This window comes from Antechinus flavipes, chromosome 1 (genome assembly GCF_016432865.1).
Source record: "Antechinus flavipes isolate AdamAnt ecotype Samford, QLD, Australia chromosome 1, AdamAnt_v2, whole genome shotgun sequence".
Lineage (NCBI taxonomy): Eukaryota > Metazoa > Chordata > Mammalia > Dasyuromorphia > Dasyuridae > Antechinus > Antechinus flavipes.
The window spans coordinates 594229927-594250650 of NC_067398.1; the positions used below are offsets into that span (position 1 = coordinate 594229927).

The 20724-nt window shown below is 32.9% G+C and overlaps 1 protein-coding gene across 1 annotated transcript in view; it reads right to left on the reverse strand.

The window, feature by feature from the left end:
- The window catches only part of ANGPT1 (angiopoietin 1), a 336235-nt gene that overhangs the window by 133585 nt on the left and 181926 nt on the right, over positions 1 to 20724 (reverse strand). The window contains exon 3 of the mRNA XM_051970982.1: positions 5299 to 5420. Within this exon, the coding sequence (XP_051826942.1) occupies positions 5299 to 5420 (122 nt within the window). The remainder of the gene's footprint in view (positions 1 to 5298; positions 5421 to 20724) is intronic.

Sequence of the window (20724 nt, forward strand, 5' to 3'; positions counted from 1 at the left end):
TTGTCAGGATGTAAATCAGCAGGATAAAGCGCCATGAAAGGACTGTACAACCTCATATATAAAATGCTTTCCTTTCTTCCAAAGAGGTGACACACTCCCCATGGGGGTTGTTGTACTAGCTCCCAGTTGAGACCAAACTGTTCTAAAAGGTGATGAAGTAGCAAACCCATAGATACCACCCTCTGACATTCCTGTGGGAGGAAGCAATGCTTAATTTAGATAATCCCTTTTGCCAACTTTATTAACTGATCCAGACCAGACCTGGCTGATTAAAGGAAAGCTGTACTTAGTTTCTGAGACTTTTTTTTTCCAAAAAGAAATTATGCCTTATCACCTTTGCAGGATTTAGATTAGTTGAAGAGCTTTAGGGAAGAAATTATCAAGAAACTAATTTTTTTTTTATTTTAAAGATTTTGGTGATTAAGACTTTGGTTTCTAATCCATTAGACTGGGAAAAGTTCATATTTCTTCTTTTAAGTTGTATTTGGCAGGTATCACTTTGATTCCATTGTAGTTTTGAAAAATGATAATGATATTGGAAAGGCATGTTGCATATTACAAACAAGAAAGTTTTGGCTATCTGGACTAGGACAATGTTTTTCCAATTGTGGTGCATGAAAAAAAAAATACACCTCTAAATGAGCAGTATTATTCTGCCAAAGCACTGTTATACACATATGGACAGAGGCAGACAGATGGGTCAATAGATACAATAGATAGACACAACAAAATGATTAGGTACATCAAGTTGATGGGGGATTTGAGGGTCAAGGATAATAGATGAAGAGAAGGGGAAGTATGCAGGCATGGCACTGAATGGATATATAGCCTATACAAACATAGGTTTACGTTTAAAGCCACACTAAGACTTTTGGGACATTCTACATCACTTCAATATTATAGAAATGCTTATAATAAAATTCATTTGAATTCATGGGGGAAAAACTAATTAGCAGCTGATAAAATAGGTTAGATTTGATACATCAACTTCTAAGTTTGACCTTGAAAAGAAAATTTACCAAAGACAAGTCTGTTATTGACAACACCTTTATTAGTCATTTGGGACTAGTTAATATTGAACTCAGTGTGATACTAAGTCAAAGACAATGGATATGTTGCAGAGCAACATTATGTTTCAAGGATTCAATTCCTCTTTAACCAATAGAAAGACTATTTTAAAAGTTGGAATTCTCATATATGTTTTCACTGATTAATAATATTATTGATAAGCAGATAATTGTACACATTAGAGCTTCACAACTACTCTCTGAAGTTGCTTGTTGTGATGGTTGTTGTTTGTCCTTTGCCCTCCAAAAGGACCAATGACATCAGGAGGATGAGTGATAATGTGAAATGGATTTAAGTGAGGCAGAGCTGAGCAAAGTCATGTTTCACTTTTTCCTCAAAGATCATTATAGTCAAGTGGCAAGACATACTTCAGAATGATTAGCAATGTCCCTGGAAGCAGTCAGTAGAAGACTCTGGCCTTGTTAAACTAAATTCTTACTCAGATCTCAGTTTTTCTGAGACAATACTCATTCAGTGGTTCAAAGCTAGGTAATAATCCTGGTAAAAGATGACCTACTCTGCAAAGTAGATACAATAGGATATTATCATTTTATAGGTGAGAAAAGTAAATGAGGGTAAATGCCTTGATCTTCATTGATCAGCCAGTAAGGAATTTGAGCTTAAGTAACAGAGAAAGCATCTAAGTAGCCCAGCATGATGATGGCATCCAACAATCAAAAGTTTAAACAAAGCATATATGAGAAAATAGAGCTACAACATACATTATTTGTCATATTTAAAGTTATACTAAAATTGGTGTTAAAATTATTATTAAAGAGAAAACAGTAAGGAAAGCACTTCTGCTTGCAACAGGGATATCATTTTAACATCTCAAATATCCAGGACAAATATAATAATAATGTAGAGGATAAGTGGTATTGATATGACATTGAATATTGTAAAGTTTTTATATACATTAATTCTTATTAAAAGCTCAAAAACAACTCTAAGATGTAGATGCTATGATTTACCCCGTTTTACAGAAGAATAAAGTAAAGCTTAAATTGTTTAACTGAATTGCCAAGGATCATCTATCTAGTAAGTACTGATGGGATTCAAACTTGTCTTAATTTCTCAGATGCAGCAGGATAACAAAGTAGATGGAATGTTGGTCCCAGAATCAGGAATATTTGATTTTCAAATCCAGCCTTAGACATTTATTAGCTATGTGACCCTGGACAAGTCACTTAACCTGTTCGCCTCAGTTCTTCCCATCTGTAAAATAGGGATAATAAAAGAACCTATTGAGAGGATAAAATGAGACAATATTTGTAAAGCTTAACAGTGTCTGGCACATAGTAGGTACTATATAAATCTTGACTATTATGATTATCTCCAAGCCTAGTTCTCCATCTTTCCACTATGTTATACTGTCTCTTAATGATACACATGTTGAGAGCATTTCAATCAACACATCAATAATTCAGTGTAATACTATATATTTGCCAAAGATCATCTACATGTTAAGATGATTCATATCAGAGTTGTCAAAAATATAGCCCACGCACCACATGTGGAACCCAACACTCCAGAATGCAGCCTTAAGCAGATGAAAATGTCACTGGGAAATATTCAACAAGAAAAATAAAATATGAAACATAGATAATGTTAATATGCCATTTTCAGAGTCAATATGTAGACCATAGGGATCGTCATAAATGGTTTATTGGTCCCTGTTTTTATTTAAATCTGACATCACTGGGTTGTTCCACCCTAAGACAAGAAAGAAAAAAGATAAAGAAAAACAAATCTGCCTTCCTTGTTTATTCAGACAACACACACATGCATTTTGAGCTGTTCAGAAAGTGTAACTTTCAATGAGATCTTAGTTCCAGATTCCAGGATATAACATGTTATTAGACAAATGCATCACATATCAAAATTATTTTTAGTTGTATCAAGAAACTTCCTCTAGGAGGCTTCTCTTGGTCCCCTTCCTTCTTAATACCAGTGCCATCCTTTAATTTATCTACTTTACTCATTTGTGTTCTGATTTACAAATAGTATCATCAATTTAGAACTGAAAAGGACTTAAGAAAGCACCTAGTTGAAGCCTCCAGTTTTACATGTGAAGAAATGGAATTGCAAGTCATTTAGTAAACATAAGAGATGTCATTTGAACCGAGATCTTCTGATTCAAAAAGTCAGTTTCATTGTATAAAACTCCTTTCCCCAAAAAGATGCAAGTTCTCTGAAGACAGGTATTGTTTTTCCATTTTCTATCTTCATTACTTAGCACAGCAGCTAGCAAACAATAAATGTTTGTAAATGTTGATGAGTATTTGATTCCCAGGCTGGTCACTTAATTTTTCTGAATCTTGGTTTCTGTATCTATGAACATGTGTGTAATAATAACTATAATAACTATCTCTTACCTCCAAAATAAACTATACAATTTTTTTTTTAGTATTTAAAGATCTTCATAACTGATTCTTTTCTTCCTTTTCAAATGTCTACATTTTCTTTTGAAGTACAATTCAACAGTACTACATGCTATTTCTACCTATGCTCAGGGCAAACTTGGCTTCCTTGAAAACCCCAAATTCAAATACCTTTTGAATTTCTGCAAGGGGTCTTTGTCAGTTGTCCCCTGCCCTTCCTCTGCCTTCTTGATAGACCCTTACTTCTGAGGTTACTGAGATCACTGACCATTTACTATATATCTCTTTATCATATATCTTTATCTATTTATCTAATCTATCTACATATTGACATTGACCTTATATTTGTGCTTTTAAAAATATTTCTATAACACAGAGTTTGACACAGAGAAAGTATATAGTATTTATTGTTCTTAATATTTATCTCACAATGTTCTTGAGAAATGAAAATGAGATAATTTATATGAAGTTTTTGTAAGCCTTAAAATGTAAAATAATATGTTATTGATAGTAATTGCAAGTGGAAGAGTTGGGATCATGTATTCTGAGTGTAAATTCAGTTCTCTTTCCACATGATCATAATGCCTTTCCATATAGAAAATACTATATTGTGCTATGCAGGTCCTATCTTGTCCATGGAAAGATTAGTTTTTGTTGCTACTACTTGTTAGTATGAACCCAAACAATATGGTTATGATTTTTTTCAGGTTGAACAATTTAAAAGTGCCCAATTATATTCTTAACACAGCTGTACTCTCTAGTAAAGGAAACACAAGAGTGGTACACTGACAAAGATCAAACATGACCAATCACCCTAATGCTATGAAAACCAATTTTTAATTCTTAAAAAAACCAGAATTTTTTTCTGTTTATCTAGATATTTAAATTCCTAAAACAAAGTGCTTTTATCACATTTCTGCTATCAATAATCTTAAAGTTAGAGCAAAGTAAGCCACAACTATACCATCTTCTATAATGATGTGATAGCATCTCTAACAGATAATTTATGGGAATAAAATAATGTTATTTTTATCCACAGTTACCATTATACAACATTTCATGAAGAAGAGACTTCAAAGATCCACTATAAAGCTATCTTTTGGGAGGTAACATTAGATATTAGAAAAATAATATCCTAAAGTATTTGGAAAATGTATCTTACTATTTGAGGTCAGTAACACAAAAGCACATAATCCAGCAGCTCTTATAGTTCTATCCTAGTTGTTACAACAATTATTAAAATTATTTAAGAAGAATTAGAATTAAGCTCCCACAAATGGTTGTTCTGTTTTGTCTTCAATTTACTATACTGGAAACTGTCAATGACCTTAGTGTCAGGGTCCTTTGATTACTGACTATTACCAATGCTTAAAATTCAAATATTTTATAACATAATCAACTTTACAACACTTTCCTCATATTCAACATAGGGGTATGCTTTCAGGTAACACTATAAAAAATTAGTAAGACATATCAGAAGTATACAACTCTGTCACTAAGTATTCTTCTCTGACTCTAGCTCTTCTTCCTTCCCAAACACATAGATCTTTCAGTGTAATGAATTGAGCCAGCATAAAGAAGAAGGCAGAAGCCTGGTTTATCTGTACTTTAATCTGTTGCCAAAAGGCTATCTCAAAATAGTAGAGAAATAAGTATATTATTAATAATAATTGGTACCTTCCTATCTCATAGATCAATAATACTTTCTGGATTATGTTATGCTCAGTTAAAACCCACAAATAAATCACTGTAGAAATAATGGAATAGCAGTCATTTAGCAATCCAATGATGAGTTCTGAAGAATAAAACCTAAAGGAAACTACTTTAGGAGTACATAATGGACCCTCACCTGTTTTTCTCGTGAATTTTTAGGATTTCATGTGTCTGTTGAAGCAGTTGTTTCTCTAGCTTGTAAGTTGATAATGAATTCTCCAGCAGTTGAATTTCAAGTCGAGATGTTTGGTTTAGAACCTTAAGAGATAAATGAAAACATTTCAAGAATTGAATATTTATAGCCAACAATACAACTGTCAAAAATAATTTGGGGGAATTTGTTTCTTTTTAGTTATTGGTAGGTATGCTTGAAGGAAAATTCACAAAATAGATGAGTTCCTATCGCTGAATGCTTTAAATATCTCTGTAGCACTGGATTTATTTTGGAATGGGATTGTAATTGAATGATAAAGAGAGAAAATAGAACTATCAAATCCAAAGCAATGATGGCAAAGAAACATGACCAGAAACATTGTTATACAAAACACACTTGGAAGATTGTCAAATACTTGACATATTTTGGATGTATGCCAAGTGAACCCATCAACAGTTATGTAAACAGAATTTTTAATACTGAATTCTCTTAAGGATGTTCCTTGGGTAAGATGCTGAGATTTTTGTTGGTAATTTTCCACAACTAAAAGTAGAGAGACTAAAAATCTTAAGGATTTGTTCTGTACCATAATTATTACAATCTTCGTTCAGTCCTTTCTGAGATGTCATATAGTCCTTATGTATTTGTGGTGGTATACATGAAAGAAGAGGATTCTTTTGTCATACTATAAAAGGGCTCACATGATTGGAAAATCTATTATTGAGACAATTTGTATTGTAGATGTATTCTACAAATTAATCTTGAGTTCATTTAAATAAATTCCTAAGAGACTTGAAGTCTCCAACAATCTGAATAACAGGATCACTTTTCTCTTTAATTAAGAGTGTCCATATTCAGCCAGTTTACTCTTCATATTCTACCCTAAGGAACCTGTATGTTTTATGGAATTAGGATCAAAGCTCTATAGGTTCTATTTATGTCCACCTGCATTTTTGATTTCCTTTACAGGCTAATTGTACACTATTTCAAAGTCTGATTCTTTTTGTACAGCAAAATAACTGTTTGGACATGTATACAGGTATTGTATTTGATTTATACTTTAACGTATTTAATATGTATTAGTCAACCTGCCATTGGGGGAAGGGGTGGGGGAAGGAGGTGAAAAGTTGGAACAAAAGATTTTGCAATTGTCAATGCTGAAAAATTATTCATGCATATATCTTGTAAATAAAAAGCTACAATAAAAAAATAATAAAAGGAAAAAAAAAAGTTTGAGAGGTTAAAGTTTCCTTGGTGGCTATCTAGTCCCAATTCCTCATTTCTTAAAAGGTGGAACTGAGAACAGAAGAGGGCAAATGACTTCCCTAAGACTGAACAGGTACTAAATGTCAAGATTCAGTTCCATATCTAAAACACCATATTTAGAGAAGACAGCTTTTTTTAATCTAGAGAAAATCCAGTAAGTTTCAACTTGCTGATGAAGCCAAGCTTCCATCCAAGCTTTTGCCTTTGCACACTTATACCCAAATTCTTTTCCATAAATGTGGACTTCTACTAAAGATATCCAAGATATATGTAATTAACAACAAACTTAGTTAGGTAAGAACATTTTTGTATGAATGAACAAATATATTCTCTTTTGAAAAAAAAATCTAAAGCTTTCTTTAAGGAAATGACAATGGATAAAAATCATTTTTTTTTTATTTTGGATAGGAATAATAAATATTGTGAAAAAGTTTGATGCAAAGAAAAGCTTAAGACTATTGGACAAAATTCATTACTTCTTACTTACAACTTTATTTGTTATCTCTTTGTCTCACCCCTCCCCATTCCAATTCAGATATAATATCATTCAGCAATTGAAGAGATTTCCCTAAAGTCTATGTCTGACCATATCATTCTGTTATTTAATAAAAAGAGATTCCTTATTACTTCCAGGACCAAAAATAAATTGACATTTAAGCCCCTCCACAATAAGGTCCTTTCTGGTTTCCTAGTTTTCTTACATTTTATTCCTTTTGATTCACTCAATAATTTTGCTTTACTGCCTACATGTTTTTCTTCAACATTTCATTTCATAACTTTATACTGGCTCTCCCTTGTACTTGGAATGTACCTCTTCTTTGCTATCCTTCCCCCCCACACACACACTTCTGGCTTCCTTCAAGCCTCAGGGGTTCATCCAAATGATCAAACAGAACAGTTTATGGATGGTGTCATCTTTGGATTTTGGGTTACTAGTTAAGAGGTTGACTAGAGATCTTAACTGTACTCCTTGTTATTAGTGGGAAGTATTTGGGTGGTCTAGGTCTAATAAAAAGGAGGATCTTCTGGTGCAGGAGCTCCATTATATGTTTGCCTTCCAGAGAAATCCACACAACAAGATGACAGTCTCAGTCTTGAGGGCACTATATAGCATCCTAGTCCAGGAAGGGATTTCACTGGAATGTCATAATCCCAAAATCAGAATTTTCCCAAAGGAAATCCAAATTAACTATGGGGTACTGTTGAGTCAAGCTGATGAATAAGTAGGAACCACCAGGGAGAGAGGAGAATTGAGCTGATATCTTAGAACAAGATTTCATTATTTAAGATACATTGACCTCAATAGCATATATGAATAGATTTCAGGAGGAAGAGGTATCTGGAAACTTGGATAGGAATAAGACATTTTATTTTCACTAACATCCAAAAGAAATTTAACATTTCCTTTAAATTTGAATGTAGGGAACAAGCCACACTAATATTGACTTTCCTGAATTGCCAAAGGAGTCCAATGAACAAAAATGTTAAGAACTCTCTTCCCCAATCTATTTAGAAATATATAGGAATTTTTATTATTTGGATGTAATCTTTTTTGAAGGGAGGTGCTATCATTTTGTTCATTTTGTTTCAATTTCTAGCAGAGTAAACAGCTCCTAAGGGGAGATTAATATGTGTTTTTTGTTGTCTGATTTGTACTTAGAGCTAACCTATATTTTTCCCCTGAATATTATCTAAGCAAAGCAAGTGCTTCAATTTTTCTGTTTTATTGTCATTTGTTATCTGGAAAGTATAAAATGGCTCTGCAATTAAAAGTTAAAGCATTAAACAGGGCAGCTGGCAGAACTATGAAGAGCTAAGAAAGCTAAGGTTGGCTTCTTTCTAGCCATTTATTTCTCAGCAATAGCCGTGATCTAACTGTTCCTATTAAACTGACAGAACCCATTTCTTTCTTCACAAGGAACACACTCCAAGACACATCAGTTTTTTTTTTTTTTTTTTTAATGTAGAGAGAATGTGGAACAAGCCCCCAAGGAAAACTTTTTTTTTTTTTTTTTTTTTTAACAAGCTTAAATTTTCCAAAACACATAATACGGAGCAAAAAGAGAAGAGACGGTCATTAAATTCTTGGATTTTTACATTTCAGTTCATTTCTTTAAAAAACAGTTGCCCCTAAGGATCAGCTAGGTGATGCAGTGGATAGAGTACCAGCCCCGAAGTCAGAAGGATCTAAATTCAAATCTAGCCTCAGACACTTAGCACTTCCTAGCTATGTGACCCTAGGCAAGTCATTTGAATCCAATTGCCTCGGGAAAAAGAAAAAAAAAATAGTTGCCCCGATTAAGGAAACAGCAATGAAACAGCAATGATATGTCAGTTGATAAGCGTTCATTAAAGTTTTGTCAAGTGCTAAATACCAAGGAGACAAGGAAAGTTAAAAACAAAATAGTCCTGGCCTTCAAGGAGCTTATATTCAGCAGAGGAGATGACAAACAAATGTACATGTAAAACATAAACAGTGTGTATGTAGGACAATATCCTAGGAAAGGGACTATCAGTAGAAAGTTCTGAAAAGACATTCTGCACAAAGTGGAATTTGAGCTGTCTTGAAGGAGCTGGAGGAGCAAAGAGAAAGATGAAGGGGAGATCATTCCAAGTGTGAGGAAAGAGGCAAAGGAAAGGCCTAGGGAAAACACTGTGATCTGAGAGTAGAAATGGCAAGTAGACCAATATATCCAAATTATAGAGTACATAGGAAGGAAAAAAGAGGAAGAACACTGGGAAGGAAGGAAAGGACAAGTTGTGAAGGACTTGGAAGGCCAAAAAGTAGTTTCTATTTGACCTTCGAGGAAATAGAGAGCCACTGGAGTTGAGAGAAAGAGACAGAAACTGAGAATAAAAGAGACAGAGAAAGATAAAGCAAGACAGAGAGAAACAGACATAGTGAGAAATATAGACACAAAGAGGCAGACAGAGACAGAAAGAGAGACAAAGGCAGAGTCTGAGAAAAACAGAGAGACTGAGAAAAGCAGAGTGACCGAATGAATCAGAGAGATAACCAGAGAGACAGAGGCAGAGACAAAGAGAGAAAGACAGAAAGATAGAAAGACAGAGACAAAGGTGAGGGGGGGAGAGGAAAAAAAAAAACAGAGACAGAGACAGAGAGCGTGAGAGAGACAGACATAAGAGACAGAGACAAAAACAGAGAGACTGAGAGAGAGAAAGACAGAGACAAAGACAAAGAAACTAAGAAAGGGACACAGAGAGAGAGACAAAGAAACAGAGACAAAAAGAGAAAAAGAAAAAGGAAGAGAGGCAGACACAGACACAAAAGGCAAATGGAGACACAGAGACAAAGACAGACTGAGAGACACAGACAAAAGACTGAGATATAGAGAGAAACAGACAGAAAGTGTTTTGTGTGTACATGTGGGTATGACATGATCATACATGTGTTTTAGGAAGATTATTTTGACAATTACATAAAAGATAGATTGAGAGGGGGAGAGATTTCATCAGGAAGAACGAATAGACTTTGCTGTGATGAGGACTTGTATAAAAGTAGCTGGCTATAGGAATGAACAGAAGTGATATACATCATCAAGAATTTGTGAAGGTAGAAAGATCAACATTTGGCAACATATTGGACAAGTGGAGTGGATATATTTCCTTTTTATGTCCTGAAAGAGGAATTCTGTTTTAATAATCAATCAAAGAATATGGATACTATGTTGAGTAGCTGAGTAGTACAAAAGTAAAGAATTGGACTTGGAATCAGGAAAGCACCTCAAAAACTTAATACTAAGAAACTGACTAAACTTGGGACTGCTTCATTTTGAGGTTTTCCTCATCTATAAAAAGCAGCTAATAATAATAATACCTACTTTGTAGGGTTGTGAGGATGAAATGAGATGATATTTGTAAAGTGATTAGCAGAGTACTTGGCATATAGTAGGTGTTGAATAAATGCTTATATTTTTTCACTCTCTAAGAAAAAATATGTGGAAAACAAAAAGAAACATACAGCACAAACATTCAATACATGACTAACAAATTTCAAGGTTTTGTTTTAGCTTTCCAAGAATCTCAAATAGGAATTTAGGTTTTGTTTGGGTTTGAATTGTTGCTTTTTGAGTACTTACATTTTTCTATTTAATTTTTTTTCTTGCTATTCATCAATCATGTCTGACTCTTTGTGATCCCTTTTAGGATTTTCTTTTTTCTTTTTCTTTCTTTCTTTCTTTTTTTCTTTCTTTCTTTCTTTCTTTCTTTCTTTCTTTTTTTTTTTTTTTTTTTTTTTGGTAAGACATTTAGGGTTAGGTGTCTTGTCTAGGGTCACACAGCTGGGAAATGCTAAGTATCTAAGATCATATTTGAACTCAGGTCCTTCTGATTTCCAAGGCCAATTGGATGATCTAGTTACTGCTCATTTGGACTTTTTTTTTCCCTGAGGCAATTGGGGTTAAGTGACTTGTCCAAGGTCCCATAGCCAGAAAGTGTTAAGTGTCTAAGGTCACACTTGAACTCAGGTCCTCCTGACTTCAGGGCTGGTGCATTATCCATTGTGTCACTTAGCTGCTCCCATTTGGATATTTCTTGGCAAAGATACTAGAATGGTGTGCAATTTCCTTCTCCAGCTCATTTTACAGATGAGGAAACTGAGGCAAACAGGATTGAGTGATTTACACAGGGCCACACAGTAATTTTCTAAGGTTGATTTGAACTTAGGAAGATGAGTCTTCCTGCCTGATTTCAGGCCCTATACTTTATCCACTATGTCACCTAGTTGCTCTGTTAAAAATATTTGTATTTTCCAAATCAGGAGTAAAACAGGACAGCCACTTTCTAGATAGCAAAAGTATTTCTTTGTTTATTATACTAGTGTTACATTAGATGCCTCAGGTTTGACATTTATTGCCTTTTGTTCTTCTCCATGACTTAATTAGCCAATCAAATTTAATTAAATGAGCATTCCTTAAGTGTTTACCATATATAAGATTCTATATAACCATGGTGAAAATAAACATGACAAAAATTACAAACACTTCTATCCCCAAGTAGTATTGAATCTATTACATATATAAATTGAGAATGAAGAAGTTGGCACTAACAATAAGCCTAGAAGACAAAGACATAAATGTCAGGAAGAAATCTATCCCAAGTATTGGGAAAAACTCTCGCAAAGTCATAGATTCGAGAAATGGAATAAAAATTTCAAGCCACACCAAGAAGAACATTTTGTTAAATTGCATGTGAAGAGAAACATTGTGTATGTGTGTGTGTGTGTGTATTTGTGTAACCTTAAGGTTTACAAAATGCTTTATAAATATTATCTTATCCTTGCAAGAACCTTAGGAAGTAGATACCATTATTAATCCCATTTTACAGATGAGGAAATTGAGGTATATAAAAGTTAAATAACTTGCTCATTATGCCACAGCTAATAAGTTTTTGTGGCTGCCTTTGAACTAATGCCTTCTTAACTCCAGGGTCAGTGTGCTTTCTACTGCACTACCTAGCTGTCTTTGGTGGAATAAGCCTGGAAAACTTAACTAAAGCCAGACTGAGAAGGGCTTCAAATGCCAAAAAGAGAAGTTTGTATTGGGAGATGAAGCATTTTTTATGTGGGAAGAATCAGCAACTTTGGCTGAATCTCAAGTTCAAAAGAAGGAATAATAAATAAGAAGACTGGAAAAGTAAGGACAAGCCAAGTTATTATTATTATTATTAATAGATAGTCTTTATGGAGTGATTCAAGGGATTGAAAAGCATTTTACATAGGTTATCAAAAGAGATCTAATGAGTACAGAGTTTTGCAACTCTTGCAGCATTAAATAAAGCTTTATTGTTATCAATAATTGTCTATTTCAAGCATTGTAAATGCTTTATAGTTTATCCTGTAGGTAGGAGGGAGTAATTATGTTGTACTGAATAGGAAGAGAAACACAATCAGATCTATGCTTTCTTTTGGAAATACATATATACATGTGTGTATGTGTGTGTATGTCTCTCTATATATACATATATAATTGATTTTAAAATTATTTTTAAGGTCCAAATTTTCTCTCTCCTTCCACATCTACTGAGAAGGCAAGAAAAATGATATCAATTTTACATGTGAAATCATGTAAAACATATATCATTAAAAGCCATATCACAGAGAAAGCAAAGAAAATAGTGAGAAAGTAATATTTCAATCTGTATTCAGAGTTTATCAGTCTCTCTCTGGAGATGAATAGCATTTTTTCATCATGAGTCCTTTGGAAATGTCTTGGGTTATTTTATTGATCAAAGTCTTGGTAATTGATCATCATCATAACATTGATGATTAGTTGATATAGGTCTTTTGTCACTTTTTTTTTAATGAAACCATCCCCCATGTCATTTCTTACAGTACGATACTATTCTATCACAATCATATCCTAGTACTTGTTCAGCCATTCATCAATTGAGGAGGATCCTATCAATTTCCAATTCTTTATGACCACAAAAAGAGCTACTATACATATTTTGTACAGATAGGTCCTTTTTCTTTTCTTTCTTTCTTTCTTTTTTTTTTTTTTTTTTGATCTCTTTGACATACAGATTTCATAACGGTATTGCTGAATCAAAGGCTATGTACAGTTTTATGGCTTTGGGGACATAATTCCAAAATGTTCTTTATTTATAATGATAGAACAAGGTCATAACTCCACAAAAGTTAATTAGCATATCTATTTTCCCTCAACTCTTCCAGTATGTTACTTTGCTAAATATGAGGTGGTACCCTAGAGCTATAAGAATTTGCATTTTTCTAATCAATAGTTATTTGGAGCATTTTTTCATATGACTATAGATGGTTTTGATTTCTTCTTCTGTCTTATCTTTTGGCCATTTATCAATTAGGGAATGGCTCTTATTTTTATAAATTTAAGTCTGTTCCCTATATTTTTGAAAAATGAAGAGTTTATCAGATAAACTTGTAAAAAAATTTTATATCACTTCATTATATATGGTACTTTTTTACCAAAAAATGTAGTTTCCTGAGCAGGGCCAGGAGATCATTATATACTTCAACAACAATACTATATGATGACCAATTCTGATGGACCTGGCCATCCTCAGCAATGAAATGAACCAATGTTCCAATGGAGCAGTAATGAACTGAACCAGCTATGTCCAGTGAAAGAACTCTGGGAGATGACTAAGAACCATTACATTGAATTCCCAATCCCTATATTTTTGCCCCCTTGCATTTTTGATTCCCTTCACAGGCTAATTGTACAATATTTCAGAGTCAGATTCTTTTTGTACATCAAAATAACGGTTTGGTCATGTATACTTATTGTGTATCTAATTTATATTTTAATATATTTAACATCTACTAGTCATCCTGCCATCTGAGGAAAGGGGTGGGGGGAAGGAGGGGAAAAATTGGAACAAGAGGTTTGGCAATTGTCAATGCTGTAAAGTTACCCATACATATAACCAGTAAATAAAAGGCTATTTAAAAATTTTTTTTAAATGTAGTTTCCCCAATTATTTCTATTAATTAGATTTATTTTCATTTTTGTTTTGTCTGAGATCCTGATCATAATTTGTTTTTTTTTTCAACTTTAGCTGAAGTATAATAGATTCTGTTCCAACTCTTTATTTTAACTCTATGTGGCTCATTTTAATTCATGTATTTTTATAAACAATATATTGTCATATTATGATTATCAATCTATTTTGCTTTTTGCTTCAATTTTATGAGGGAGTTCATCTCATTCACATGTATAGTTATGATTACAAACTTTTCCCCTCAATTATATTTTCTTATGTTTTTATCTCTCTATTGTCTTGCTTCTCAAAAGTCTGTTTTCTTTCTGATCATTTCCTTTCTTAATCCTCCCTTCCTTTTATAATCTACTATATAAACACACACACACACACACACACACACACACACACACAAACACACACATATATATATATATATATCTTTTTAATAGTATTTTATTTTTTCCCAACTATATGTAAAGTTTTTAGCACTCATTTTACAAGATTTTTAGCTCCAAAATTTTCTTCCTGCATTCTCTCTTCTTCCTAAAATGATAAGCAGTTTTATATAGATTACATATATATGCATATATATGTATATATATGTTCAATCATGTAAAAAAAATATTTCCATATTTCTTATAGTTGTAAGAGAAAAATGGATCCAAAGGGGAAAAATGGGGAAAAAATGAAGTAAAAATATACTTCTATCTACATCTAGAGTTCATCAGTTCTTTAGCTGCATGTGGACACATTATCAATTATGTATCCTGTGTAATTATCTTGGATCATTAAATTGCTGAGAAAAACTAAATAACTCAGAATTGATCACATAATATTGCTGTTACTGTGTACAATGCTTTCCTAGTTCTATTCATTTCACTTTGTACAAGTTCATACAAGTCTTTCCAGGGTTTTCTGAAATTTGCCTCTTCATTGTTTCCTATTGCACAATACTCTTCCATTATATTCATATATCACACACAACTTTTTAGCCATTCCCCAAATAATAGGCAGCCCTTCAATTTCCAATATTTTGCTGCAACAAAAAGCTATTATAAATACTTTTGCACTTGTAAATTCCTTCCCCCTTTTTTGTGATCTCTGTGAGATACAGACGTGATAATGATATTGCTGGATTAAAAGGAATGCATTGTATTGTTGCCTTTTGTCCATAATTTCAAATTGTGCTCCAGAATGATTGGATCAGTTCACAACTCCACCAAAAATGCATCAATGCCCCTATTTTCCCATGTCCTCTCTAACATTTATTATTTTCATCATAATTGTCAGTTTGATATGCATAAAGTGATGCCTCAGAATTGTTTTAATTTGCATTTATCTAATCAAAAGTGATTTAAAGCATTTCTTCATATGGATACATATAGCTTTTATTTCCTCATTTGAAAACTATTTATTAATAACATTTAAGCATTTGTTAATTGGAGAATGGCTTGTATTCTAATAAATTTTCATTCTTCTCTTTTCAGAACTATTTCTCCAGAGTGTGCAAGTTTGCAATGTTTCCAATGTGTTGTGATCCAGGGACAAGTATGGTCACTTCTCTCTTGATCTGCTCTTGATTTTTAGTCAGGAAAAGCTGCTGAAGGTGCAAGTGCTGGAATTTCTCTTGGCTCTGAAACTGTGGCAGGTGGGGAATGGCAAAATAAGCTATAATATATATGACTGTAATGGAATAGTATTGTGTGATAAGAAATGATAAGCAAGATGATTTCAGAAAAAAAAATCGATTAGACTTAAATGAACTTAGGCAAAATGAGGTGAACAGAACCAAGAGAACATTTACACAATAACAACAATCTGTATGATGAAAATCTGTGAAAGATTTAGCTATTTTCAGCATGATGAAGTATACTATCTGCCTCTAGAAAAAAGTAAAAAGTTATTGTTTGAATGCAGACTGAAGCAGGCTGTTTTTCATTTTCTTTCTGTCTTCTTGTTTAAAATGACTAATATGGAAATATTTACATGATTATATATGTAAAACCTATATCTTATTGCTTATGGTCTCAAGTGGGAGAGGAGGAAAATAGGGAGAGAGGGATCAAATTGGATTAAAAAACTTTTAAAGATTGTCAACATGAAAAATAAAAGAAAATAAAATATATTGATAAAAAAAGAAGAAATGAAGTCCTTTCTTTCATGGGACCAACCACAAATGTTCTCCGCTTAACACTGGAAATGTGACCCAGAATTGCTATGGACAATAGAATTGCCATGCATTGTCAATTAGAAGTTTTTTTTTATAATATCCAAGGTGGGGGAAGGGGGAAGTGATTACCTGCCTGAGGTACAATAGTTGTGTTTTGAGAGAAGAAAATATAATGTGATTTTTTTCTATTACTTTAGTTTTACTTTTTATATATCTTTAGTTTTAAGTATGGTTCTTTTATTCATCAAATTTTGCATTTCATTTTGTACTTCATTCTGCAATTCTTTCATTTCATGGGTTAATTGAATCTCCTAACATTAAAGGCATAATATGCTGAGTTTGGCAATTCATGTATTTTACACTCTACCAAAGATCAAAGAAGGACCTTAATTCTAATATTCTAACCCTTAACTTATTTCACAGATGTGGAAATTCAGGCCTACAGAAATTAAGTGATTTGCCTAATGACCTACCTGGGATTTGGACTGTATTCCTCTGACTTTAGATCCTATAAATTGTCCATTACACTAGTAAAAGTTTCCTATCCAAGCTATCAGCCAATGTAAATTAAGTAGTTAAGTTTTTTTTTCAATCAATGTCTATTGAGAAGTGTTTACCAAACATCAGTTATGTGCCTGACATTTTATTATTCATCATAAGGTAATATAAAAATAAAGATAATATATCATCCATATCCTTAATTTTATTTGAGTAAATAGGCTTAACATATACATGAAACTATTAGTAATTTTAAAATTATATTCTAATGTAGTTTAGAGATTAGTGTGGTTTGTAATAGTTGAGGAAGGTGACCTTGAGGGAGACAGATTTTAACAGATAGCTCTTGCAATGGGGGGAAAAAAGCTGTACTAAGATAAATAGTATCCAAAAAAAAATATGCTTATTATAAAGCTAGTACTTTCAGACAGGTATAGTTGTTACTACCTATATGACTCTGAGTAGATTATTTAACTTCTGAGTACCTCAGTTTCCTCACATATGAAAAGAGAATAATAATTACACCCATCTCCCAGGATTATTGCAAGAATAAAATGTTATAATAGTTGCAAATTACTCTGTTAAGACATTAAAATATTATATAAATGTTACTTATTAGTGTTATTATTAATTATTGTTGTTGTTGTTAACCCATAGGGTTGTTATAGCATAAGTGATTATGGAATTTTAAAACTAGAAGAGACTTTGGGATTCATCTAGTTTAACTTCAACCTTTTATCATCGGGAGTACTGAAACCCAGAGAAGTTAGTTAAGGGCAGATCACTCAGGTAGAAAGTATAAAAACTAGCAATGAAATTCACTCAGATCCACTGGCCTCAAATTCAGTGACCCAATGAGTTGCTATTGTGACTCATTCATCTGATTATATGTTGTATACCACCTTTACATTATAAAGTTCTATCTACACTTATTTACAGTGTAAGATTCGCAAGGACAGGAACTATGTCATTGAATCCCAGAACTTGAAAATTGAAATAGACCTCAAAAGTCACCTAGTCCAATCTAAGACTGCTAGTCATTATCTGATTGAAGACTTTCTTGATGAGAAGAAATTGGTCACTTCCTAAAACATATCAGTAACTTTGGGGCAACTCTAGTTATTAGGATTTCCCCAGACATCAGATTAAATTAATTCTCACCCATTGGTACTGAATCTGCTTTCTAGTATCAAAGAGAACAAGTCTAATATTTCTTTTACATGACAGTCCTTCAATTACATGAACCTAGCTATTATGCCTTCCTATTCCCAACTCCACCCAGCTGAAATCTTCTCTTCTCCAGATTAAATGTCTCCCAGTTTCTTCTTTAAGATTTCCAAAGATAAGAGGGATTCAAGGGTCTTTTACTCTCCTTTTTGCCCTACTTGAGACGTTGTTCTTCAACTATTTAATATATTGTCTTCCTAAAAGATGGTGGCCAGAATTGAAGAAAATAACTATAGATATGCTCTGACCAGGAAAGAGTAAATTGAGATTATCATTTTACTCCTGGACGCTATGCCTCTATAAAAGGGGTACTATATTATGTTTTATTTTTATTTTTTGGAGAATGCAGGATTTATATTGATCTTGAAGTTCACAAAAAATTAAGCTCTTCTTGTGTTGTCTAACCATGTCATATTGATTTCAATATTGTATTTTCAGAACTAATGCTTTACATATATTAGGTATTTAATCAAAATAGTCTGGAAGAACAAGAATGGAATTTGATAAAATATTTCCACATTAGTAAAGAATCAGGAAAGGGATGCTCTGGACTCATTGTCCATATCATTATTTGAAAAATAGATAACAATATATTTCAAATCTGCTGTGACCATATCATGTAGCTATGTTCCATTAATACAGGTATAAAGTCAGTTTTAGAAATAATAATGCTCTTGGGATGCAGGAAAAAAATGAAAGGAAATAAAAAAATAGAATTTTGGGTTATTACTGGGTAATAGGGCAGATCTAGATAGTATAAAAGAAACAATTGGTCTTCTAACTACTTTTGTAAATGCCTGCTACATAAAGTGCCTAAGTAAAAATTTGGGATGGATTTTGTAAACTTGGGCATGAATTAGGACTTGAGTGCAAAGAACATGATTTATCACAAATGGGATATATTCTTCTACAACAGTCTAAATAAATAAAATTTGTGCATGTATTTGCTTTCACTAAACAAGCTGAGTCATTACAACAAGCAAAGTATACATAAAAATCCCTATCTAAAGTTGAGCATTTTGTGATGGTTCCACCTTTTCAAACTCTTTATGGCTCTATTTGGAGTTTCCTTGGCAAAGAAAATGAAATGGTTTGCCATTTCCTTCTCCTGCTTATTTTATGATGAACAAGCTGAGGCCCAGAGTCACACAATTAATAAAAGTCCAGGACCAGATTTGAACTCAGGTATTACTTACTCTAGGCACCCTATCCACTGGCCCCTAACTGCCAAGACAGTTAAGCAATAGCCAGAGAGCAAAATTTCATCCTTCTTTAAGGTCTTTTTCTCCTTGAAATAGCAAGCTTTCTTACCTAAAAAAACTCTTGTGAGAAATATCTTCTGAATACAAGCTCTGAACTAGATTTGTGATGTCATTCAAGTAAATCATCTCCTCTAAATCCAGTTTCCTTATTAGTTCTTTTGAAACTATCAATGTACTTAGTGTTTAAATAGACATAATATGATCCTTGTCAAAAAAGTGATCTCTGTCAATAATTTCTGAGTGCCAAATATTCATTCTCTCTCTATATATATGGATAACAACTAGCTTTTTAATAGCATTTTACAGTTTTCAAAGCACCAAATGTTATGTCACAAATAAAAAAAAAAGCATTCATTTTTTTTTTTGCTTTCAAAGCACTGAGAGTACATATATATGCATATCTAACATTTTTCTATCTATTTATATATCTCTCTCTCACTCAGCTTAGCAATATATCTTTCATCATATAAGGGACTCCTAAAGAAGAAACTCTTTTTATCAATATAAATCAGCATTTTCTTTATATCAGATACTATGAAAGAGTTGTAAAAAACAGACTTGCTCAGGTTCATCTGTGTCAGGGGAAAGAAGGAAGCAAGCATTTATTAAATTCTTACTGTATGCCAGCCACTGTGCTAAATATCCTGAGAGGTAGGTTCTGTTATTACCCTCATTTTATAGTAGAGGAAACTGGGATAGACAGAAATGATTTGCCCAAGATCACACAATTCATAAGTGCCTAAAGCTGAATTTGAACTAGGGTCAACCTTCTATCCACTATACTATTGGGCAAAGGGCAGTATTTCAAACAAGATCTACTTGACTTTGGGGCAAGCTCTCTATTCTTGTTGCTTCTTAAAGTGCCATATGAATATGATTTATCAAAACTAATTTTCACATTAGTGGCAAAAAATATAATGTGGTTCTTCATCTATGTTGTTGTTTGAACTGAATATTTATGGTCATAAGAATTATATATCCATGAAATGAATTAACAGAAAAAGGAAGTTTTCCGGTTTTCTACTACTTCTCTATTCAGAATTATGCTTCAGGTTCTTATGTATATGTTAATTAATTCTCACATACCACAAAATCATGGCATATTAGAGGTGGAATAAATCACATATGACTTCCAATCTAACTTTCATTTAAAAAAAAAAAAAAAACTCCTGAAACTTATTGAGATACAAGATTATGCCCAAGGTCACATAGGTAGTGAATAGAAATAAAGGCTTAAATGTAAGACTCATGTCTCCTGATTCACCATCCAGTGCTCCTTCCACTACATCACTCTGTCTCATCTAAAACAGTAAATTCTACACATTCCTGTTAGTTAATAAATTCCCTTTGTGGGCTCTTCTCTATCAAGCCTGCAAAACTCCATAGGGACCACTGCTGGAAAGTTATTATGGAAAATACATGAAAGTTCACATAATAATGTGACATGTTGAAATGTACATCAAAGGTGGTATCTTGACCTTAAAATTGATTTATATTGCTTGA